Source organism: Diuraphis noxia, unplaced genomic scaffold (assembly GCF_037042655.1).
Source record: "Diuraphis noxia isolate RWA-SAM2 unplaced genomic scaffold, SU_Dnox_SAM2 contig0003, whole genome shotgun sequence".
Classification (NCBI taxonomy): Eukaryota; Metazoa; Arthropoda; class Insecta; order Hemiptera; family Aphididae; genus Diuraphis; species Diuraphis noxia.
In genome coordinates, this window is record NW_028301713.1 from 26849961 (window position 1) to 26868340 (window position 18380).

The window sequence follows — 18380 nt, forward strand, 5'->3', positions numbered from 1 at the left end:
TGAGGGCCAAGAGTCCAGACCTCCAGACGTCCAGTTCGCCTCAACGATCCATGTTCATATTTTTTGTTATTTTGCTCCGCTAAATTTGCCACCACAGCCGCCGTCTCATACTTACTATAATACCCATAACCATAAGGCTGGGACGATAATAGGAAAAAAACCAAAAGGAACCTTTTTTATACTCTTCACATTAACTTAACACAGAATATTGTGTGAATCGTCAAAAGTATAATATATTACATGGCTATAACTCGTTTGCGCACATTTACCTTTTCACTTTAACAGGCTTAGGACTGTCTGTTTCAAACTTTTAAACAGGCGTGATTAAAAATGTATGTGTGTGTGTGTGTGTGTATGATGTGTGTTATATAAATCGTTATAACATCATTAGTCAATATAAAAATATAAATAAATAATAATAAATAACATAAAATATAAATACAAAAATATACTACAATTAATATGAAAAAGTATCGTCATAATTATTATTATTTCAAATTAAATTTGTATGATGGAATTTATTTCCAATATTTTTGATATAAGTTAAGTGGTCGATAGTTTTATTTTTATATTTATTCCACATATCTTGTAAGTATTCTTCTTTATGTACAGTTTCCTTTCTTTTATAATTCATTACATTGTTTTTTATTGAGTTAATTTTTAAATCTGTTTCACTTTGAATTTGCATGAGTATATCTATGACTTGATGTATGTGTGGATGTGGTGTATAAAATTGGCTATTATAATGTTTATGGAAACTTTCTGCGTTATTCGTCGTTAAACGTGTTGCGCAAACGAGTGATTTATTTTCAGGTAAACGACTGATTTCGTCGTGCGCAAGCGAGTCGTCGATTTTCAGGTAAAAAATTTTGAATGTGCGCAAACGAATTGCAGCGATATTACATATGTACCTACACCCTAAGGCAGCGGCCCTCGCTAGGATTTTAGAAAGGGTCAAATGTAATTTTTGAAAATTACTTGCGGGCCTCATATATTTTTAATGATGATAGTTAAAAGTAAAAAATTACAACTGTTTACTATAAATTTAGCGGAGAATAGTAAAAAGAGTATGGCTCTTCCGTCAAAAAAGGTTGCCGACCACTGGTATAGCATATAGTATAGGGCAGAGGTTCCAATACTTTTTACGGTACGACCCATTTTGGAAAATATTCAAATGTTGACGACCCACAACACCTCCTAATAGTCCTAATGGCATTTTTTATATTATTATTATTGATAATCGCCAACTATATTGAGATAACTTTTAATCCTGCAGCGTAATGGTAATCGTCGAAGATTATGATAAATATGATAAAACTAAATTCAAACATCAATGTATACATTCTATAAGATTTAGTCAGGTACATGGAAAATACTGTATCATATTAATTTTAATTTATCCATTTTATTATAGAATGCCTATTATTTTTATTTTTTTATATTCTCGAATAATCTAATATTAAATATTTAACATTATTGAAATATATAAATATTCAAAAACTTAGTATGACCCACCAAAAACGCGACCCACAATTTGGGAACCTCTTGTATAGAGAATAAAATAAATATCTCAACATCCGATATTATAAACTCATAATAGTCTAAGGAAAAATCATCAACTTATGGCAAAATTAATAGAAAATACCCAATACCAAATTAAATGAAATAAAAACTATGCATCCTTCCATGGTCTGTCATCACATTTATAGGAAAGAAGAAGTAATAGTGACCTCAAACAGGCTCGGAATAGGTCATACCAGATTAATGCGTGTTTCTTTGATGAAGAAAGAAGTCGCCCAGGCCTTTAGCTACAGGGGTGGAAAAGCAAGAGGGGGCGCTGCCCTCCCTAAAACCAACTGTCACCACCTCAAAAAATTTAAAAATTTAAAAATTAATATTCTTTTTATTTATAATGTCCCCTCTAAAATTTGGTCTGTATACGGGCCTGGTTCTGTCCATATATCCAACCTATAACTATCCTTTGACAATCAAACACATCTTAACTGAATGCAGGAAGTATAATCTTACCTACTATCATCTAGCCAAAAGCCATCTAAACGCCAGTATTATATCATTGGACAATGTTCTCAGATTCCACAGATGAGATGCAGAATTTAATAGTAAAATATAAAAATGTGTCCATTAAATGTATTTGAAAATGTATAATGTATTAACCCATTATGGATTACTATATTAATTTTATACATATTCTCTTGTCTATGTTATATAGTTATAAGTTTCTACTTAGTGTGTCCCTAAATTAATAATTATCTAGAATTTATTGTAGCTAATGGCGGCCCCAGTCGCCGAGACAATTGTTATACCAATAAAAATAAATATCGGGATTGATGCGGTGAGAAGCAATGGTAAGAATTCCTAAGTTCGAGTGAATAGTTGAGTAGTGCTGGAGGCAGAGAGCTTAGAAAGTAGAATGTCTAATGCATAGAGTATAATGAAATATTGAAAAATACTTCTTTTAACAACCCTGAATAATTTTCAAACTTGAAATTTATTTCATAATCAATTTAAATCACAAATAATACTACATTTTTAAGATAAACACATATGTTTTATACAAATCTAATATTTTGAAAGAGAAAATTTTTTCTCGTAATATTAAGTTGTAATTACTAATTAGTGGTTGTCAGTTTCTCACTTGTCTTTTAAGAGAACCAAAGAAATCACCCAAACAAAAAATATTCATATCATAAAAATGTAGTGCTTGAAATTCTATAAGAGAAAATCCAAATTCTATGCATGGTGGGGGGAGCATACTTAAAAAATGACACATTCACATTTTACCTGTATAATATACATATAAATAAATATATGAAACACAATTTTACATTATTTAATAAAGAGCTATTTTTAAATAAATCAACTTAAATAGTATTTTCTTTATTAAATATTTGTCTTAACATTAAATGATATGAATTCATAAAAAATAAAAATATAACATACATATTATTATAAAAACATAAATTATAATTATATTGACCAATGTTTGGTTATAATTATTAATTGGACCGTTCAGTCTTACCTTACGAGTAATTTGTTAAATGGGAAACTTTTTTAACCACCATTATAGAAAGGTGAAGTCGCAACCACTTTAACCCTTGACTGTCAGTGTAATTATACTGATTATTATTATTATTTTGCTTTCCTCAGCGTTATGGTTGCAATATTCAGGCATAGACAGGATGGGATGTTGAGATAATACAGAATCCCTTGCCTTAACATATATTGGATCTAATTTGTTTTTTTAATCTAAAATTTTACAATTTTGTTTGAATATTTGTTTTAACTTGGTACCTATTAACGACTTTTACGTATTTTCAATATTGTATACATAATCTACATTATTTTAAATTTGCTCCAAACGTTTTTGTTTTTTGCCCTTTAAATTATGTAGCATCCCGTGCCCTTTTTTACCAGTCCACGCTTGGTAATATTTGTATGCATAATAATATGTTCTTAATTGATACATTTATATAATGTAAGTGTTAACTAAAAGGTTCGATTAAAAAATGTCTAAAAGAATCACTTAATGCCTAACTATGTTCTATAGGTAATGAGAAAGTAATTTGTCGCATCATGTGATTGAGCATTTTAACAACAGTAAATAGTAACTTACGATAATAAACTAATACCATATAGTTCATATACACAGATACATTTATTTATTATAAATAATAAGTAATCATTACTTGTCATTTATGCTGACAATGAGTAATATCTACAAATAAGTTATACATGATACACAACTAATATTAATTTTGGACAAATAGGTTTTTGTAAAGTCAGATTCTATTTTATAATATTATAAATTAACATTAATGGATAAATCACTAGAAATATCAATTTTTAATACATAAAAGTATAATCAACCGTGTACTAATTGAAATACAATTGTTAATGTTAAGTCGATTATATAATTTTTAACATATGCCATAATATTCGATCAAACTTTAAATTTGTAATAATGTCAATATGGATACAATACATAAATTTATGTATTGGCCAATAAAAAAAAATAAATACATTTCAACATTTCGAACAATTATTAAGAAATAGACGGTGCAATTTTTCTGTACTTATAGCTTTTACTAGCTGGATTAGCCCAACACAATTTAACATGTTCCTTCATATCTTTAAAATGTTTGTAACAAAATGAACAGTAGGTTTGACTGACTACTTTGGGAGCAATTTTGGGAACTATAGGACCTTGAACCTGGGATCGAGTCATTGGATATGATTGGCTAATCATAACTGGTGATGTATTGCTGACAGATGTTGGAGACGATTGTAAGAATACTGGTCGTGGCTGTAACATTGTATATTGAACTGGATTGTTCGAGTTCTTTCCATGATCACCCAGAAAAATCTGATAAGCAATTCCAGGCACTTGAGTTGAAGGCATAATTAACTGGTGTTGAGTTGAGGCCTGTTCCAAGTGTGAAGTACTTGCAGAAGCTATTGGCCGGGTCATAGGCAATATAGGTCTAGGTTTACGACCGATCTGTTCTTTAGGCTTTTTCACTGTTTTGAAACCAACTTTTGACATGTTAATTTTTTTCAATCGAATGTCAATTGCTGGTGGTGGTGGTGGTATTGGTTCGCATACAATTGTTGGTTGTAATTTAATCTCCTCTTCTTCTTCTTCTTCGATTTCTTCTATTTCATCTTTAACGTCAATAATGGTTTGGTACTCACATTCTTGAATTTCTTCTTTGATTTGATCCGTAAACAATGCATTTGAAGCTTTTACCCACACTCTTTTATCACCATGAACCGCCAACTCATTCTCTTCATGATTCTTATGTGTTAGTGATTTTACAGCTTCATTTGATTCTTCGAAGTCTTCTGTCACTTCAGTTTCTTCAATTGACTGATGGTCGATGTTATAATTAAAATTGTTGTCATCTTAATTAAAAAATAATAACTATTAGTTATAAATTATAATGATATGATGAATTCAAAACAATATTTGGAAGCATTTATATTATATTATTAGCATACGAAAATAGCAGAGCAGCATTTAACTAAAGAAAAAAATCTGTAAATGAACAATACTACATAATAATAATGGATTAAAAACAAATATTATTAAAGCAACCTTGAAAATATGATAAATTCATTAAGTTTACCATATGCAGTACGGATTTCAAGGGGTAGGAGCAAGGACTATAACATAACACATCACTCATACATTTGACTAATTTCAGTAAATTTAATACATACCATAACTTTAAATTTGTTAAGTAAATACATTATCAATCGGTATTATCACTACAAGCTAACTAACTTAATGACAGTAATTTGTTAGGTACACTTATTTGACATAAATGCGTATTAGTATAATTGATCAGGTAATTGCAAGGAAACAATTACCTTCTCAAGAATATTAATACAAAAATATGTAAATATGGTTCGCAAACAGTAGAATTTCAACAGGCCTAAATTCATGATACAAAAAAATAAAATAACAGTTCAATGATATAATATTATAATACTGTGCATTTACTCGGCACAAGTATTGTATAACTTCTTTCCTGAAACATACTCACTCACAAATTATGGATTTAGCCTTAGAGTACTGACATATTGTCATGCGAATAATAAAAGTTATACTTTACCGTTTCAATGGCTGCCATAATTTAATTTATGTTAACAGTATGCTATTGGCAACTGCTTTATAAGATATAAGTACACTTTTTTTTCGATTTAAATCTCCAAAACATCCACGAAAAATTTAAGATTGTATGCTCAAACCAATAGACCTATTAACTAAAATTTAACTTTTCTAAAACTACTCTGTGGTTAATATTCAATAGGTACATTGAGCCAAATGTTAATCGTAAGTAAAATGTAGATCCAACGATCCAAAACTAAATAGTAGAACACTAGAATCTAAAATTACAACTAAATCTTCTGGATCAGGGACTAAACAGTAAATACAAATCAAACCTTATCTATTATCAACCGAACGTTAGATTACAAATCAGACTGATATTGTTAAGGGAGGTATGATTATTCTATCATAGAATATTCTGGAAACGACACTCGCCCCTCCACTTTAATTGCTTTTATTTCGTGGCGGACTGATTGATGTTGTAAGCTTGGCATGATGTTAGAAACGCTTTTAACACTGAAACGGACCGCTCGAGACCAGCCCGCCAAAGTTTTAAAAAAAAGGTCACTGCTTACTGCCTTAGAATAAATAACCATATGTCCATATATAATAAATTTAGTAAATAACAATATAATAATAATGTTATAATAACTATCTTCCTATATAATTTTATGATGCTTCCGTACATATTATATAAACGTATTTATATTATATTAATAAATGTGTATTATGAACATCCCTGTGAACAATTCCCTCATGAATATTTGTTAAATTTATTTATAAGACTTAGAAATTATACTACGTTAACCAGAACCAATCGAAATTTGCAAATTGTATGTAATTTATAAATATTGTTATGTATATGTGTTTTTATTTGATAATGTAGTTAGTAATTTTGTATAAGAACATGGTCTGCAAATAAAATAATGTAAAAAGTACTGTTATTAACTGGTTATACTATTATGTTAAAATTTGTTGTTAAATTATTTCATTATCTAGTTTGTATTTAATTAAATTGTAATTCTCTACCTTCAACCATAGGACATTAATGTTCTAAGCTTTAACACATGCTTGTCTTATATCTTATACCTTTATGGCTTTATATAAGGTAGATAATTAATATTTAATTGTATATATTAAATAAGTACTATTATAGCCTATAATTTATAGGTACACTAATAAATTAATATCTGAAAAAAAAACTGCTTACAATATTATAGAACAAAAAGCTTTAAAAAATATATTATCCGTGATCCGTCCTATATACTCATATCGTACATTATTAAAAAAAAAATTGATGTAATATTATAATTTATAATGCTCTTGTCGCACAATTATCAATAATAATGACTTGTCTTATAAATTATCAATAGGAATGATGTTGTAAGCTTGGCGGTAAGATAAGAAGTTACGAACAATTTCAAGGTCATGAAATATTCTACTCATTAACATTGGCCGCCCGAGAGCGTCGCTTCCATAATATTCTATGATTCTATGGTGCTCCATAAGCCTTATGGCTTACACAATATAGGTCTGTGGATGTCTCATCCATAGATATTAAACATTTTAGACAAGTGGAGTAGTGGACAAACATTTTGCGGGGTAACCCCGTACCACTCCACTCTGCCAATCAAAACTTTAAATACTTATAACTCATAAACTACTCGCCCTAAATTCGATTTTTATGATACTTAGAAAATTATTCTGCTTTGGAATATGAAATTAAAACTCTATGTCGTCATTCAAAAAAGTAAAAAATTATAAGGATAAAAATATTTTAAAATAATGTTATATAATAAAAACGTTGGTTTTTGAACAACTTGAAACTATGTAAGAAAATATTTTTAAAAGCATTAGTAATTTTTGAAATAATGATAATGTTTAATGATAAAAGAATCACTCGGTATACCATAACTTCTTCTTATTGACACACTATGACCTAACTATATTATTAACATTTCAAAAACACATAAATATTATGCTCTATAGTAACACAGATGTTGAACCAGTTGTCAAAAAGGGTTAGGTCGTTTGAAAAATCTTTAAGAATAACTACCTTAAATAAGTTTTATTTAAGAATTTAACAGTTGTCGATTTCTGAATAAAATAATTAACTAGGACAGCAGTTAGCTTTGGCAATCTAAATAAAAAATATAAAATAAAAGAATTATTCTGACTTTCAGTTATTTTAATATTGGAAAAATAAAATAGGTTGGCAAGATATTTCTTTTAACCATGGCATATCAGACACATCTCAATTGGTACCATTGATTATTATGAATCTTCATAAATTATAATTATAAAAATGTATTTAAAAAATGTATACACTTGTGTTTTTCTAATATTTTAGGCTGTATTAAAAACCTTAAGAGTTATGACTTACAAAATCACTTTAATTAGACTAGACTATGTAAATTACAATCTGTAAGTTGTAACCTACAAAATTATAACAATTATTGAAAAACTAATAATCATAAAAAAAATTGATTAAATATCGCAACAATTTCCATTAAATTATGTTTTAAACATAAAATGAGAGATTGTTAATAAATAATATTTTTAGATTAAAGATGTTAGTATTGGTCTTAAAGTAACACCCAAATATGTTATATTATGCAATCACTTGAATAAATGTGCAAATAAAACATATTAGTAGGTTTATGTATTTATAAATTGAATAATTAAATAATATATTTGATGAATACAATTTTCTAAGGAACTTATACAAAATAAAATAACAATTTAATTATAAGCGTTTTAGATGAACGTTGTGAATAGTGAAAAAAATAAGGAATAACAAAATTTTAAAAGTACGCTTAAGAGATTATTATTTTTTCTTTTGTTGTTGACTAATGATTAGAGCCGTGGTGTTGGGATTCGGCTAAGGTAGGTGATAAAAGTTTAACAGACTCCGGTAAGAAGTATAAGCCAGTTGGCGTAAACTTCATCACTCCATTATCTGGAGTTGGTGAGACCGATCTGGAATTTCCACTAGCTTCACTAGGTATTTTTTTACCTTAAATAATAAACAATTTTAATATTGGTGATCAAAAATGCTTAAAATAAATACTTACTAGAATTAGAAAGTGGCGATAAAGCTTCATATAGTATAGTAGGTTGTATACTTTCTGATCTTAACATTTGCATGCAACTTTTTAGTTCATCAAGATGACGTTTACGTAAACACTCTAATTCAAAATATTGCCTAAAACGAAATCCAAATTTACATAGCAACTCGAAGAATAAATAATAAATATATTTAATTTGATTCAGTTTTACCTTTGTAACAAATTTTGAAAATCAAAAGAAGATACATTTAATTTAATAGCTTGGGATATTTCATTTGTATTAACAATGTTCATATCTTTTTGATCCTTAGTTTCATCATTCTAAAAAAATTCATTAAAATCAATAAATATACAGATTACAGTAAAACTATAAAAAACATTCTACTGTTGGAATATTCTGGTTAAACATTTGTAACGTACTGAGTGTGAAACTGATTGATAATTATCACAAGGAACATCTGTTTCCATAGATTGTATCACATGTTGGTCGGTTGATAAGGGTAATGAATGGAGATTGACTGCATTTGAGGAATATTTTTTGTACGTATTGGTGTGAATACTAGACAACTTCTAAAACAAATAATCAAATATTTATTCTTAAAATATTCTGATAATGAAATTACTGTAATAGAATACTCTAAATATATTCAAAAGGAGAAGGAACCTCAGAAATTTACTACAATACACCATTGGGATAGAGACGACCATAATATATCATCACTTTTCAGACTCAGAATTATTCTGTCAAAAACCCACTAAGGTTCCTTCTCATTCAGACTACAGTAACAATAAATTATTTAAAAATACATTGTAATAAAACTTTTGAATTTAACATGGTTTTATGGTTTCATAGTTTTTATACTATTTATTTTATTTGTTAATATTATCTTACTCATTATCATAACAATATAATTTTATGCTAATTCATTTCTTTCATAATATAAGCAAAGGTCACAGAATATCTAGTTTACAATACTATAGTCTATAACTATATTAAAATGGACTATGTACTCTTGTCACTTATTAATTAATCATATCTTTTTTGAAATAGTAATAATAATAATATGATTTAATATCTTTTATGTTAATAATAAGTTGTATAGTAAAAAAAAAATATATTAATACTTTGATACCTACACAATACTAAATTTATTCATATTATATAACTTTTTGTTTAACTATTACTTTAAAACATTACCTTTTCTAAACTATGCAAATCAACTGACTGAGCACGACTAATTTTTCTCTCTTTAGAATCTTCTTTATGACTATTTGAATTACTTTCAAATTCCTGATAAATATAAGGAAAACAATTTAGTTAGTAATGCAGTTAAAAAATCAAGCTAAAGAAATAATAAATTGCTTGAAATACTTGAGTAGATGAATCTTGGTTGTGCATAAAATTTGATTGAACCATAATAACATGACCAGGTAATGGTTGCACGACCATAGTTTGTTGATCTTTGTTTTCTTCTGGCACTATCACACGTTGGAGTGTTTCATTACCCGTCAAAATAGATTGAGCTTGCACTGCATGTACTAAAATTGGTCCAACTTCATCGCCAATGTGTACTTCATCAATTCCAATGGCTACTGGTTGCATAGGCTTAACAACTTCAATAGCAATAGGTATTTTCAATTTAGATGTTGCAGAACTTATTGCATGTAATGTACTTTGAGGTGAAAGTGGCCCCTAAATAAGTATATATAATTATAAAGACTGGACAGTAAATACATATTTGTTATTTAAGAGTTTGGTCAATATATACAAGTATGTTGCCAGCAGGCATTGAAATGGAAGCCAAACGTTTTTGAAGATTATTCATATACGTCTCATATCCAGTATGTCCATGAGGAGTACTTGGATGAGAACCGATAGGTGGAGTACTACTAGATGATAATTCTGATGGTTGGGCTGTAAGTTGGATTAATTTTTGCTGGAGTTCAGATATAGTGAGAGAACCTCCTTTTTGACATGCTCTGAATATAATTGCAATTAGTTAATCAATAGTTTTAGTTTATTGACATAATTTAATACTTACGAATCAGATGGAACTTGGGAATGTAGTTTAGAATCAGCTGTTAAACTAGTATTTGTTTCGGGATTTAAAATATCTTCATTTGTAGTTGAAGAACAAACTGGTAAATTTTTATTATTATTACTTGCCAATGTTATCATTTCAGTCAAAATATTCTTTTGAAGTGATTCTGGACTAAGTAATTCATTTTGTTTTGGTATGTTCTTATCAATGTTATACTATAAAGTAATAACAATTTAAAATATATATATATATAAATTCAACTATAAAATATAATACTTACTTCTTCTAATGTTTGTTCATTAATGACAGGGCTTACTAAAAACCTTGATATTTTCCTAGCCTAAGTAAACGATAATTGAGATTAAAACCAATAAACATAGGTTTTGTAAGCTAATTAAATAAAATTATAAAATTTGGTACCATTTAAAAATATAAATGAGCAATTTTTAAGTACATACTGGTTTTTTCTTCTCGGGCTCTGTTTTTTCATCAACTTCTTTAACGGATTCAGTAACAGTGACATTAAGCTGATTTGTATTTATTGTACTTTCTGAGTCTCCAGTAATTGGAAATCCTTCAGTCTAAAGATTTCAAAGAATATCAATTAAAAAAAAAAAATAGAATACATTCATTAGTTTTAAAATATTTACAATGAGAAAAACTTTGTGAGTAACACCTATGTAAAAATTGCAATAAATAAGTTTATTTTATTAACGCAAATACATTATATTATTAAATTAGATAAATATTACAATTCACTAATTCTTTAATATTACGTTTATTGTTAAACAATTATTGTCAAACTGCATTGTGTAAGTTCATAATTGATATGAAGATAGTAAAATTATCTATTAAAATATTTAATTTTCAAACGTATAAAAATAAGAACATTTCTTTATTTTCCATAACATTTTTTATTTGTAAACATGTTCCCTCTACATTTTCTGTTTATCACCCCTAATAACTAATATTAAATTATATTTTGTTATATAAAAAAAATATTACCTCTTGTTTTAATAAAGAAGGATCAATGTTATTAGACACAGGTTCCATGTCCAATTTCAGTTTATTTACCAAGTCTTTCATCATTTCGGCCACTAAATCTACATGGGATACTTCTAACAAATCTTCTGTGACCTTAAAATAAAATCGTAACCAATATTATTTTATTTGTTTTTATCTTAAGATTTTTAAACGATAAATTTACCAATTTGTTTGCTACATCATAAGGCACAACATCATCTATATTAAACCTGAAAGTCACAGTTTTGTGTTTATTACTTTCTAATTGGCATTCTGCTTGGCGATTATCATACACAGTCAAAAGGTTTAATGATGGACCAGAACTTCGACTCTTTTTTCTAGTTGCAGCTTCTTTTATCACAGATGATTCTTCTAAATTATCAACCCTAAAATTAAAAATAATATATATAATTCAACATGATTATTATTTTATGAAATCTTATTAAAAGTTTTAATAATCCCTCACATATAATTAATTCTTAAATGGAAATAAGTTGTTACCTAATTATGGTCGTTGTAAATATTAAGAGTACACGGAAGATCTATCAAAAAAAGATTGACGGTCGTTGTGAAATTTAAATTATAGTAAAAATTATATAGATAATAAATAATTGAAGACATATACTCATGTTAAAAAATTCTAAATAAATATTTAAAATAATAAACTATTTTACTTAGATTAATTTTTTTATCATATACATTTTTCTTATAGTTAAAAGTATGAATAGGCTATTTTAAATTTTTCCAAAACAATTGGAATCAAATAATTAAAATTTTTATTTTCAGTTTTAAAAAATAAAAGTAGTATTTATGTATGACACATAAACAATTCATTGCTTCAGCTGCGTGCATGAAAATAAACAATAATCTGTTCATTTGTACGTACGTTTTGACCATTTAATAAATCGACCAAATAATATGATAATATTTCAGAAAATTGATTGTATTTGTTATAACATCTATTTGAGATTGATCAGTTCATATTTTAAGACTATTGTTTTTAATTCCAATTAATAAATGTCTGAAAAATCCAAAATATTCAAACCAAGTTAAGAGATGTTGGAGAGGGGGTGTAATTGGGAAAAATGGACTGATCGATTTGATGAATACTCTGTTCCACGACAAAATAATCAGTTTGCAGACAGATTCTCATCAGTGCTGCAATCTTAAATCAACTTTCCGGTGTTAGATTAGATTCTCATATGGTTCTCAATACACCAATCGAATCATTTTGTGAGAAAAGTAATTATTCTCTCGTGAAATAGAAACAAACAATTATTATAACAACAAATTCAAACAGCATTCAAAAGTATTATCACATTATTAGATCGATCAGTATAATGGACAAAAGATTAGTATGTATTGGCTAAAATCGCAAATCACCAATCTCATTAAAAGATGAAATACAGTTAGCAACCTTGTCCCTTAAATCAATATAAACAAATGACACTCAACTCAAAGAACATAATTTTACCTCAAATTTTGTTTAACATCTGGCTCAACAGCATTAATTGATGATTCAATTGTAGATTCTAAAGATTTTACTTCTCCTGGAATGATTTCTTCAGGAGGGATGATTTGATTATTATAATTTGGACATACTTGATTCTCTTGATAAGATTGGATATTTGATAAATATGATTCATTGGATGGAGATTGTGTATTACAATAATTTAAATTATCACATTGGCTAACATTTATTCCTTCTTGACTTCTAACATAAACATTTTGATTATTTTGTATTGCATTTTCTTCATGTATAATAGCATGAAGCTGGATATCTTGTAGGACAAGCCCTTGAACAGAATCTGATGATAATGAAGAAAGATTAGAAACAGTTGATACTGTGGATATTTTTCTTTGTAACTCTTCATCAACTGTTGAAGGCAATTGATTCTGAACAGTATTAATTTGGTAGTTCCATTGTGGATTTTGAATATAAGTGGAAGTATCTTGGTTTATTGCAGGATCAACATTTTGATACATGGTTGAATCTTGATGATAAATATTGTCATTTCCATTTGAAACATAGTTTTCTGGTACAACTTCCACCATATTTTGCATTTGATTAATATCAGAAAGCTGTTTATAAGTCATATTGCTATCTGATGTATAAGCCGAATCTGTAGATGCATTAGATATATTTGATATTTTTCTATAATTATCTTGCTGACTTATTGTATCAACTGATCGAAGTGGTAAACTTTTAGATGGGGACGTCTGTATAAATAATTGGTCTTGATTAATAAGTTCTGTTACATTAATCTCACTGGAGGGTTTAAGTAGATTTTCGGGCAGGGCTGATATGTTATCAAACTTAACTTCTTCTTCCTATAATAAAAACATTGAGTATCAAAATCAATTTTGGTCAATAACAAAAAATTTCAATTTTATCAACAATATTTTATGATTTTAATGAAGAAAAAAAATACATACAACATAAATAATTGTGTAGGTACCTGATTAATATATTTCGGGGGTTGGTACATAACGACAGTCTCTGGTTGTCGAAACTGCAATCCATTAATATCTGAATTTATATCATCTAAATAAAAATAATGTCCATATGTAGTTTCAAAACAAATTTTAACCGTTATTCCAAAAATTAAATAATCAGTCCATATGTACCCTTATATAGTTCTTCGTCAACTGGCACATCTCTTTTGTCATTTTGTTCTTTGTTTAGATTATAAACTTGATTAGTTAACATCTTAGCAATGGTTTTACTATCTTCTTCCAAAATTAATCCAGATTTAGCCTAAAGTAATTAATATTAGTATATTATAATAAATAATTTACAGATAGCTTAACTATTATTCAAAACATTTAATCATACCATTTCAGATGCTACATCATCTGCATTATCATTATTGATATCAAAATCAAATTGAATCGCTTCATTTTCTCTATGTTTGTTGCTACAACGTTTTTTTGGATCAAGAATACGTAAACGAAATTCAATTCGACTGTCTGTCCGGCTAACCATTTCTAATTTAATTCCTGGATCTTCCGTGAAAAAATCATGAGCCAATAATTCTTTGATTGATGGTCTATAAAATTAATATAATTCATAATATACACATTAATTTTCGTTGTAATAAGTTAATAGATGTTTAATCTACCTTTCATCTTTTTTCAATTTAATACATGATTCTATTATATCTTTGATTTCTGGATTTTCAATCTTATCAAAACTTAAAGGTTTAACACCCTAAAAGTTTAAAAAAAGGATTTCATAAATACTTAATATTATGCAATAATATATACATCTATAGTTGTATAAAACTAATAAAACTATTTTCTTACACTTATCACTTTTTTATAAATTTGAGCAGGTCCTGTGCATTCAGTATAAGGATACTCAGAAGTAGCCATTTCCAGCATGCACATTCCAAAGGCGTATACATCAACACTCTCATCATAATGTTCTTCATACATTTCTGGAGCCATGAATTCAGGAGTACCTAAAATGTGCAATTTAAAATTAATATCTTCAAATAAACTAGATACCATATGGTTTCAAATTACCAATAACAGATTTAGCAAACGATCGATTTTTTAAAGTAGCTAGCCCTAAATCTCCAATTTTCACACATCCAGTTGTACCAGTAATAAAAATATTATCACATTTAAGATCTCTGTGTATAATTGGAGGTGTTCGAGAATGCAAGAAACTTAATCCTTTGACAATTTGTCGACACCAAGACTTGAGTACTTTAGGATTAATTTTTTTGAAACGTCGTAAATATGTTTTTAATGTTCCTGATGTCATAAGTTCAGTAACAAGAACTATATATTTTCGTTTAGTCAAAGAAACTTCCCAATAGTCATAAAACCGAACTATGTTAGGATGCTGCAAGCCTTTGAGCATTTCAGCTTCTTCACGAAACCGAGCGCGTTCAGTCTTCGTTAATTTATTTTCCTATAAATTATAAAAAATAAAATTAATCAATCAATCAAAATGCAATATTAATAATTTTTAATTTACCTGGAGCTCACACCAAGCAACTGCAACCCCAGTTTGAGTATCTAAACCTCGGAAGACTGTTTTAAAAGAACCATGCCCAAGCTCCTCATCAAACTTGAGAAACCTAATATTTATTTAGGTTAAATAAATGTAAATATTAAAACTTCAAAAAAATAATTATTAATTATAAATTACCTCCCATCTGGAGAAATTCCAGTAGCTTTTTCTTCGTCGTCATCTGAACGATTGAGTATAGCTGATTTTGTATTCAATATTTCCGTTGGTATCGGTAATGTAATTTGAGGGGAACATGTCTCTTCGATTATTTCTACAGAACAAGAACCTGTGTCATAATAATTTTGGTTGAATAGATATGATTGTTTGGACGGCATATTTGCAGATGATGATTGGCATTCCTTATCAGGTTTGTTATCCACAGTTTTCTTTTGAATAGTTGTTTCACGTCTGAAACGAGGAGATGGTGTTGCAGCTCCTCTGCCTCTCGCTGACACCTATAGAAAAAAAGTATTGAAATAACAATATGAAAATAAATTTAAGATATAAACCTTTCTTAGTGGAGTACTTGGGGAACTCAGACTGGCACGATTTATTGGGGTTTTTGTAAGAGTTCTGTTTGGAGTTCTACAGCTAGCTGCACAACTCGATTCGCCTGTCAATTGGTTTAATCTGTAATTGTTAGTGATCGTTTTATAACTCGATTTCACTACTCCGTGGTTAATCCTAACTACCTAGGAATTCTGTTAACACTCAACACTCTATCTACAGAAGTAGCATTTCTGTGAGCTTCGTGATTGCCATTAATACGATCGTGTTCAACACTGCTTGCTCGCAACTTAGTGGCACTGCAACAGTCGTGTCTGGTGGTGGTTTTGTTCCTCGATGGTGTTTCGTTGTTGTTTTTGGCGACGCGGGACAGCCGATTCCGAAAACTCATGGCTCACTGTGTTAACGAGAAATAAAACGTAATGAAAAAACGTACGTAAGCAATGGTCGACAGTCGGAAAAATCAAACAATTTACGCTAAGAATTGCAAGCGGAAAAAACAAAAACGAACGGTGTGAAATCCGAATGGAGAACGAGAAAATGCCCGTGCTGCAGTCGTCGCTGCAGTGGTTTTCTCGTAACAGGCTAAACACAACAAAGCTTACCTTATATTCACATATTACTACGGTCGCTCATTGAGCCAAACACGTACGGCGCACTAACAAAACCGATGCACAAAAACAGTCGTGTCTCTATTGCGTCGAGTATATTTAGTGACTAGGTATGTTATATATATATATATATATATTTTTCTTTAAATTGAGTTAAATTTTCTCGGCTCTGGCCTATCCCCACAATGTCGCGGAGGCAGATCGGAACTCCACTGCTGAGGACGTGATAATAAACGAAACCTCAAGAGCAGGCCGATTAGGCCGACCGGGACGGCGGAACTGTAGCGGGACGGAACCTCGCGCGGTGAGATACGGCCTACTGGTGCTTAGGCGGGGATGACGGCGGCGGGGCGCGGCGATGAAGTAGCGCCGCCCAAAACAACCTTGGTACAAGTGCTGCCACCACCCGTCGACGGAGTCAATGAACGTGAAATCTCTATGGGAGCCAATTTAATTAATAATAATAATAATAAAAATTGCATATTACACACTTGCAGGCACAGTAACACACGTATGCACTCACACACAAATGTTCACACGCACACACATATACGCGTCATATTATATACAATATGCACACGTCCATCCGCTGCAGTGTAAATGTTAGCGTTTTTTTTTTTTTTTGTATCGATTTTGTTTTTTTCAATTATTTTATTATCTGCAGGCCTGCAGCGGAACGGAAATTTCGGTATAATATAATATTGTATGCTTGAATGTGTAATAATATATGGTTCACGCCCGTCGTCGTATAATATAATATTTTAATATTATATGCGGAAAGAAAACGAACGGCCGCAGAACAAACGGCGCGCACAACGCATTCAACGCAATATTATATTTCCATCGATATATATTATATATAGTCTGTACAAAATAATATAATTGTCTGCGTCGAATTTTTTATTTTTTTATTTACTAGCGCGTTACAATACAAACGCTGTTTTGTCATAGAATTTTTTTTATTTTGTAGGTACAAAGCGCACAAGAATGTCACGGTTCTTGCGCCGTTATCGTCGTCGATGATGTCACCGACTACGCCCACTTTTAGTTTTATCTCTCGGAACTTCGTCTGGCGACGGGACGGTGTCGGTGTAAAAGTGTTATCTGCAGATTTTCCACAATATTATAGTAATATAGTCTAGTCAGTGAATGTTCTGGTCGACGACGTCATACTGAATATTTCCGTATTTAACGACGTCGACGAGAAAATAATGTGCCGTGTCATGACGTGTGCGGTGTGACTGGTGTGAGCAATGAGCATACAACTGTGTAGGCAGTAGGCACAACAGATGTATGGGCACATACCATAGCCAGGATGCATTTTTTTTAAATTTTTTCCTTGGTTGTAGGTATAGCACGAGAAAGCTCATCAATATTCGTAATCTTTCTTGGTTTACCACAGAGTTTACATGACAATAACTTGCTATGTATTATAAATAACACTGCGTCACTTGCAGCAGTGTAGATAATAAT

At 29.5% G+C, this 18380-nt stretch overlaps 2 protein-coding genes across 4 annotated transcripts; both read right to left on the reverse strand.

Annotated features, from left to right (window-relative positions):
- Positions 1–3656: 3656 nt before the first annotated feature.
- Positions 3657–6671, reverse strand: LOC107169516 (uncharacterized). The gene is made up of 2 exons (XM_089223329.1): positions 6662–6671; positions 3657–4923 (listed from the first exon to the last, which is right to left on the reverse strand). The coding sequence occupies exons 1-2, from the start codon at positions 6669–6671 to the stop codon at positions 4064–4066; spliced, it is 870 nt and encodes a 289-aa protein (XP_089079455.1). The 3' UTR covers positions 3657–4063.
- Positions 6672–8279: 1608 nt separating this feature from the next.
- LOC107169520 (Wnk kinase) lies at positions 8280–17192 on the reverse strand. 3 transcript variants are annotated; one of them, XM_015519276.2, is made up of 24 exons: positions 16902–17192; positions 16482–16693; positions 16299–16419; positions 15928–16244; positions 15754–15856; positions 15294–15687; positions 15072–15229; positions 14888–14976; positions 14602–14815; positions 14394–14523; positions 14225–14310; positions 13240–14096; positions 11950–12151; positions 11748–11879; positions 11201–11323; positions 11023–11082; positions 10743–10957; positions 10470–10680; positions 10073–10393; positions 9899–9991; positions 9121–9270; positions 8912–9021; positions 8707–8837; positions 8280–8648 (listed from the first exon to the last, which is right to left on the reverse strand). In XM_015519276.2, exons 2-24 carry the CDS (start codon positions 16685–16687, stop codon positions 8482–8484), a joined length of 4590 nt encoding a protein of 1529 aa, XP_015374762.2. In that variant the 5' UTR covers positions 16688–16693; positions 16902–17192; the 3' UTR covers positions 8280–8481. The 3 variants fall into 3 exon arrangements, with proteins under 3 accessions (XP_015374762.2, XP_089080995.1, XP_015374765.2); XM_089224869.1 differs by lacking the exon at positions 16902–17192 and adding an exon at positions 16773–16892; XM_015519279.2 differs by lacking the exons at positions 16482–16693; positions 16902–17192 and having other exon boundaries at positions 16316–16419.
- Between the last annotated feature and the right edge of the window lie 1188 nt (positions 17193–18380).

Bases quoted from the DNA above. Each gene is read 5' to 3' on its own strand.
- LOC107169520 (XM_015519276.2), bottom strand. From the start codon at position 16,687: ATGAGTTTTCGGAATCGGCTGTCCCGCGTCGCCAAAAACAACAACGAA. The intron at 14,816-14,887 runs GTAGATTAAACA...TTAATTTTATAG, and splicing joins AAATTGAAAAAAGATGAAAG to ACCATCAATCAAAGAATTAT. The intron at 9,022-9,120 runs GTACGTTACAAA...GAATTTTTTTAG, and splicing joins ATCAATCAGTTTCACACTCA to AATGATGAAACTAAGGATCA.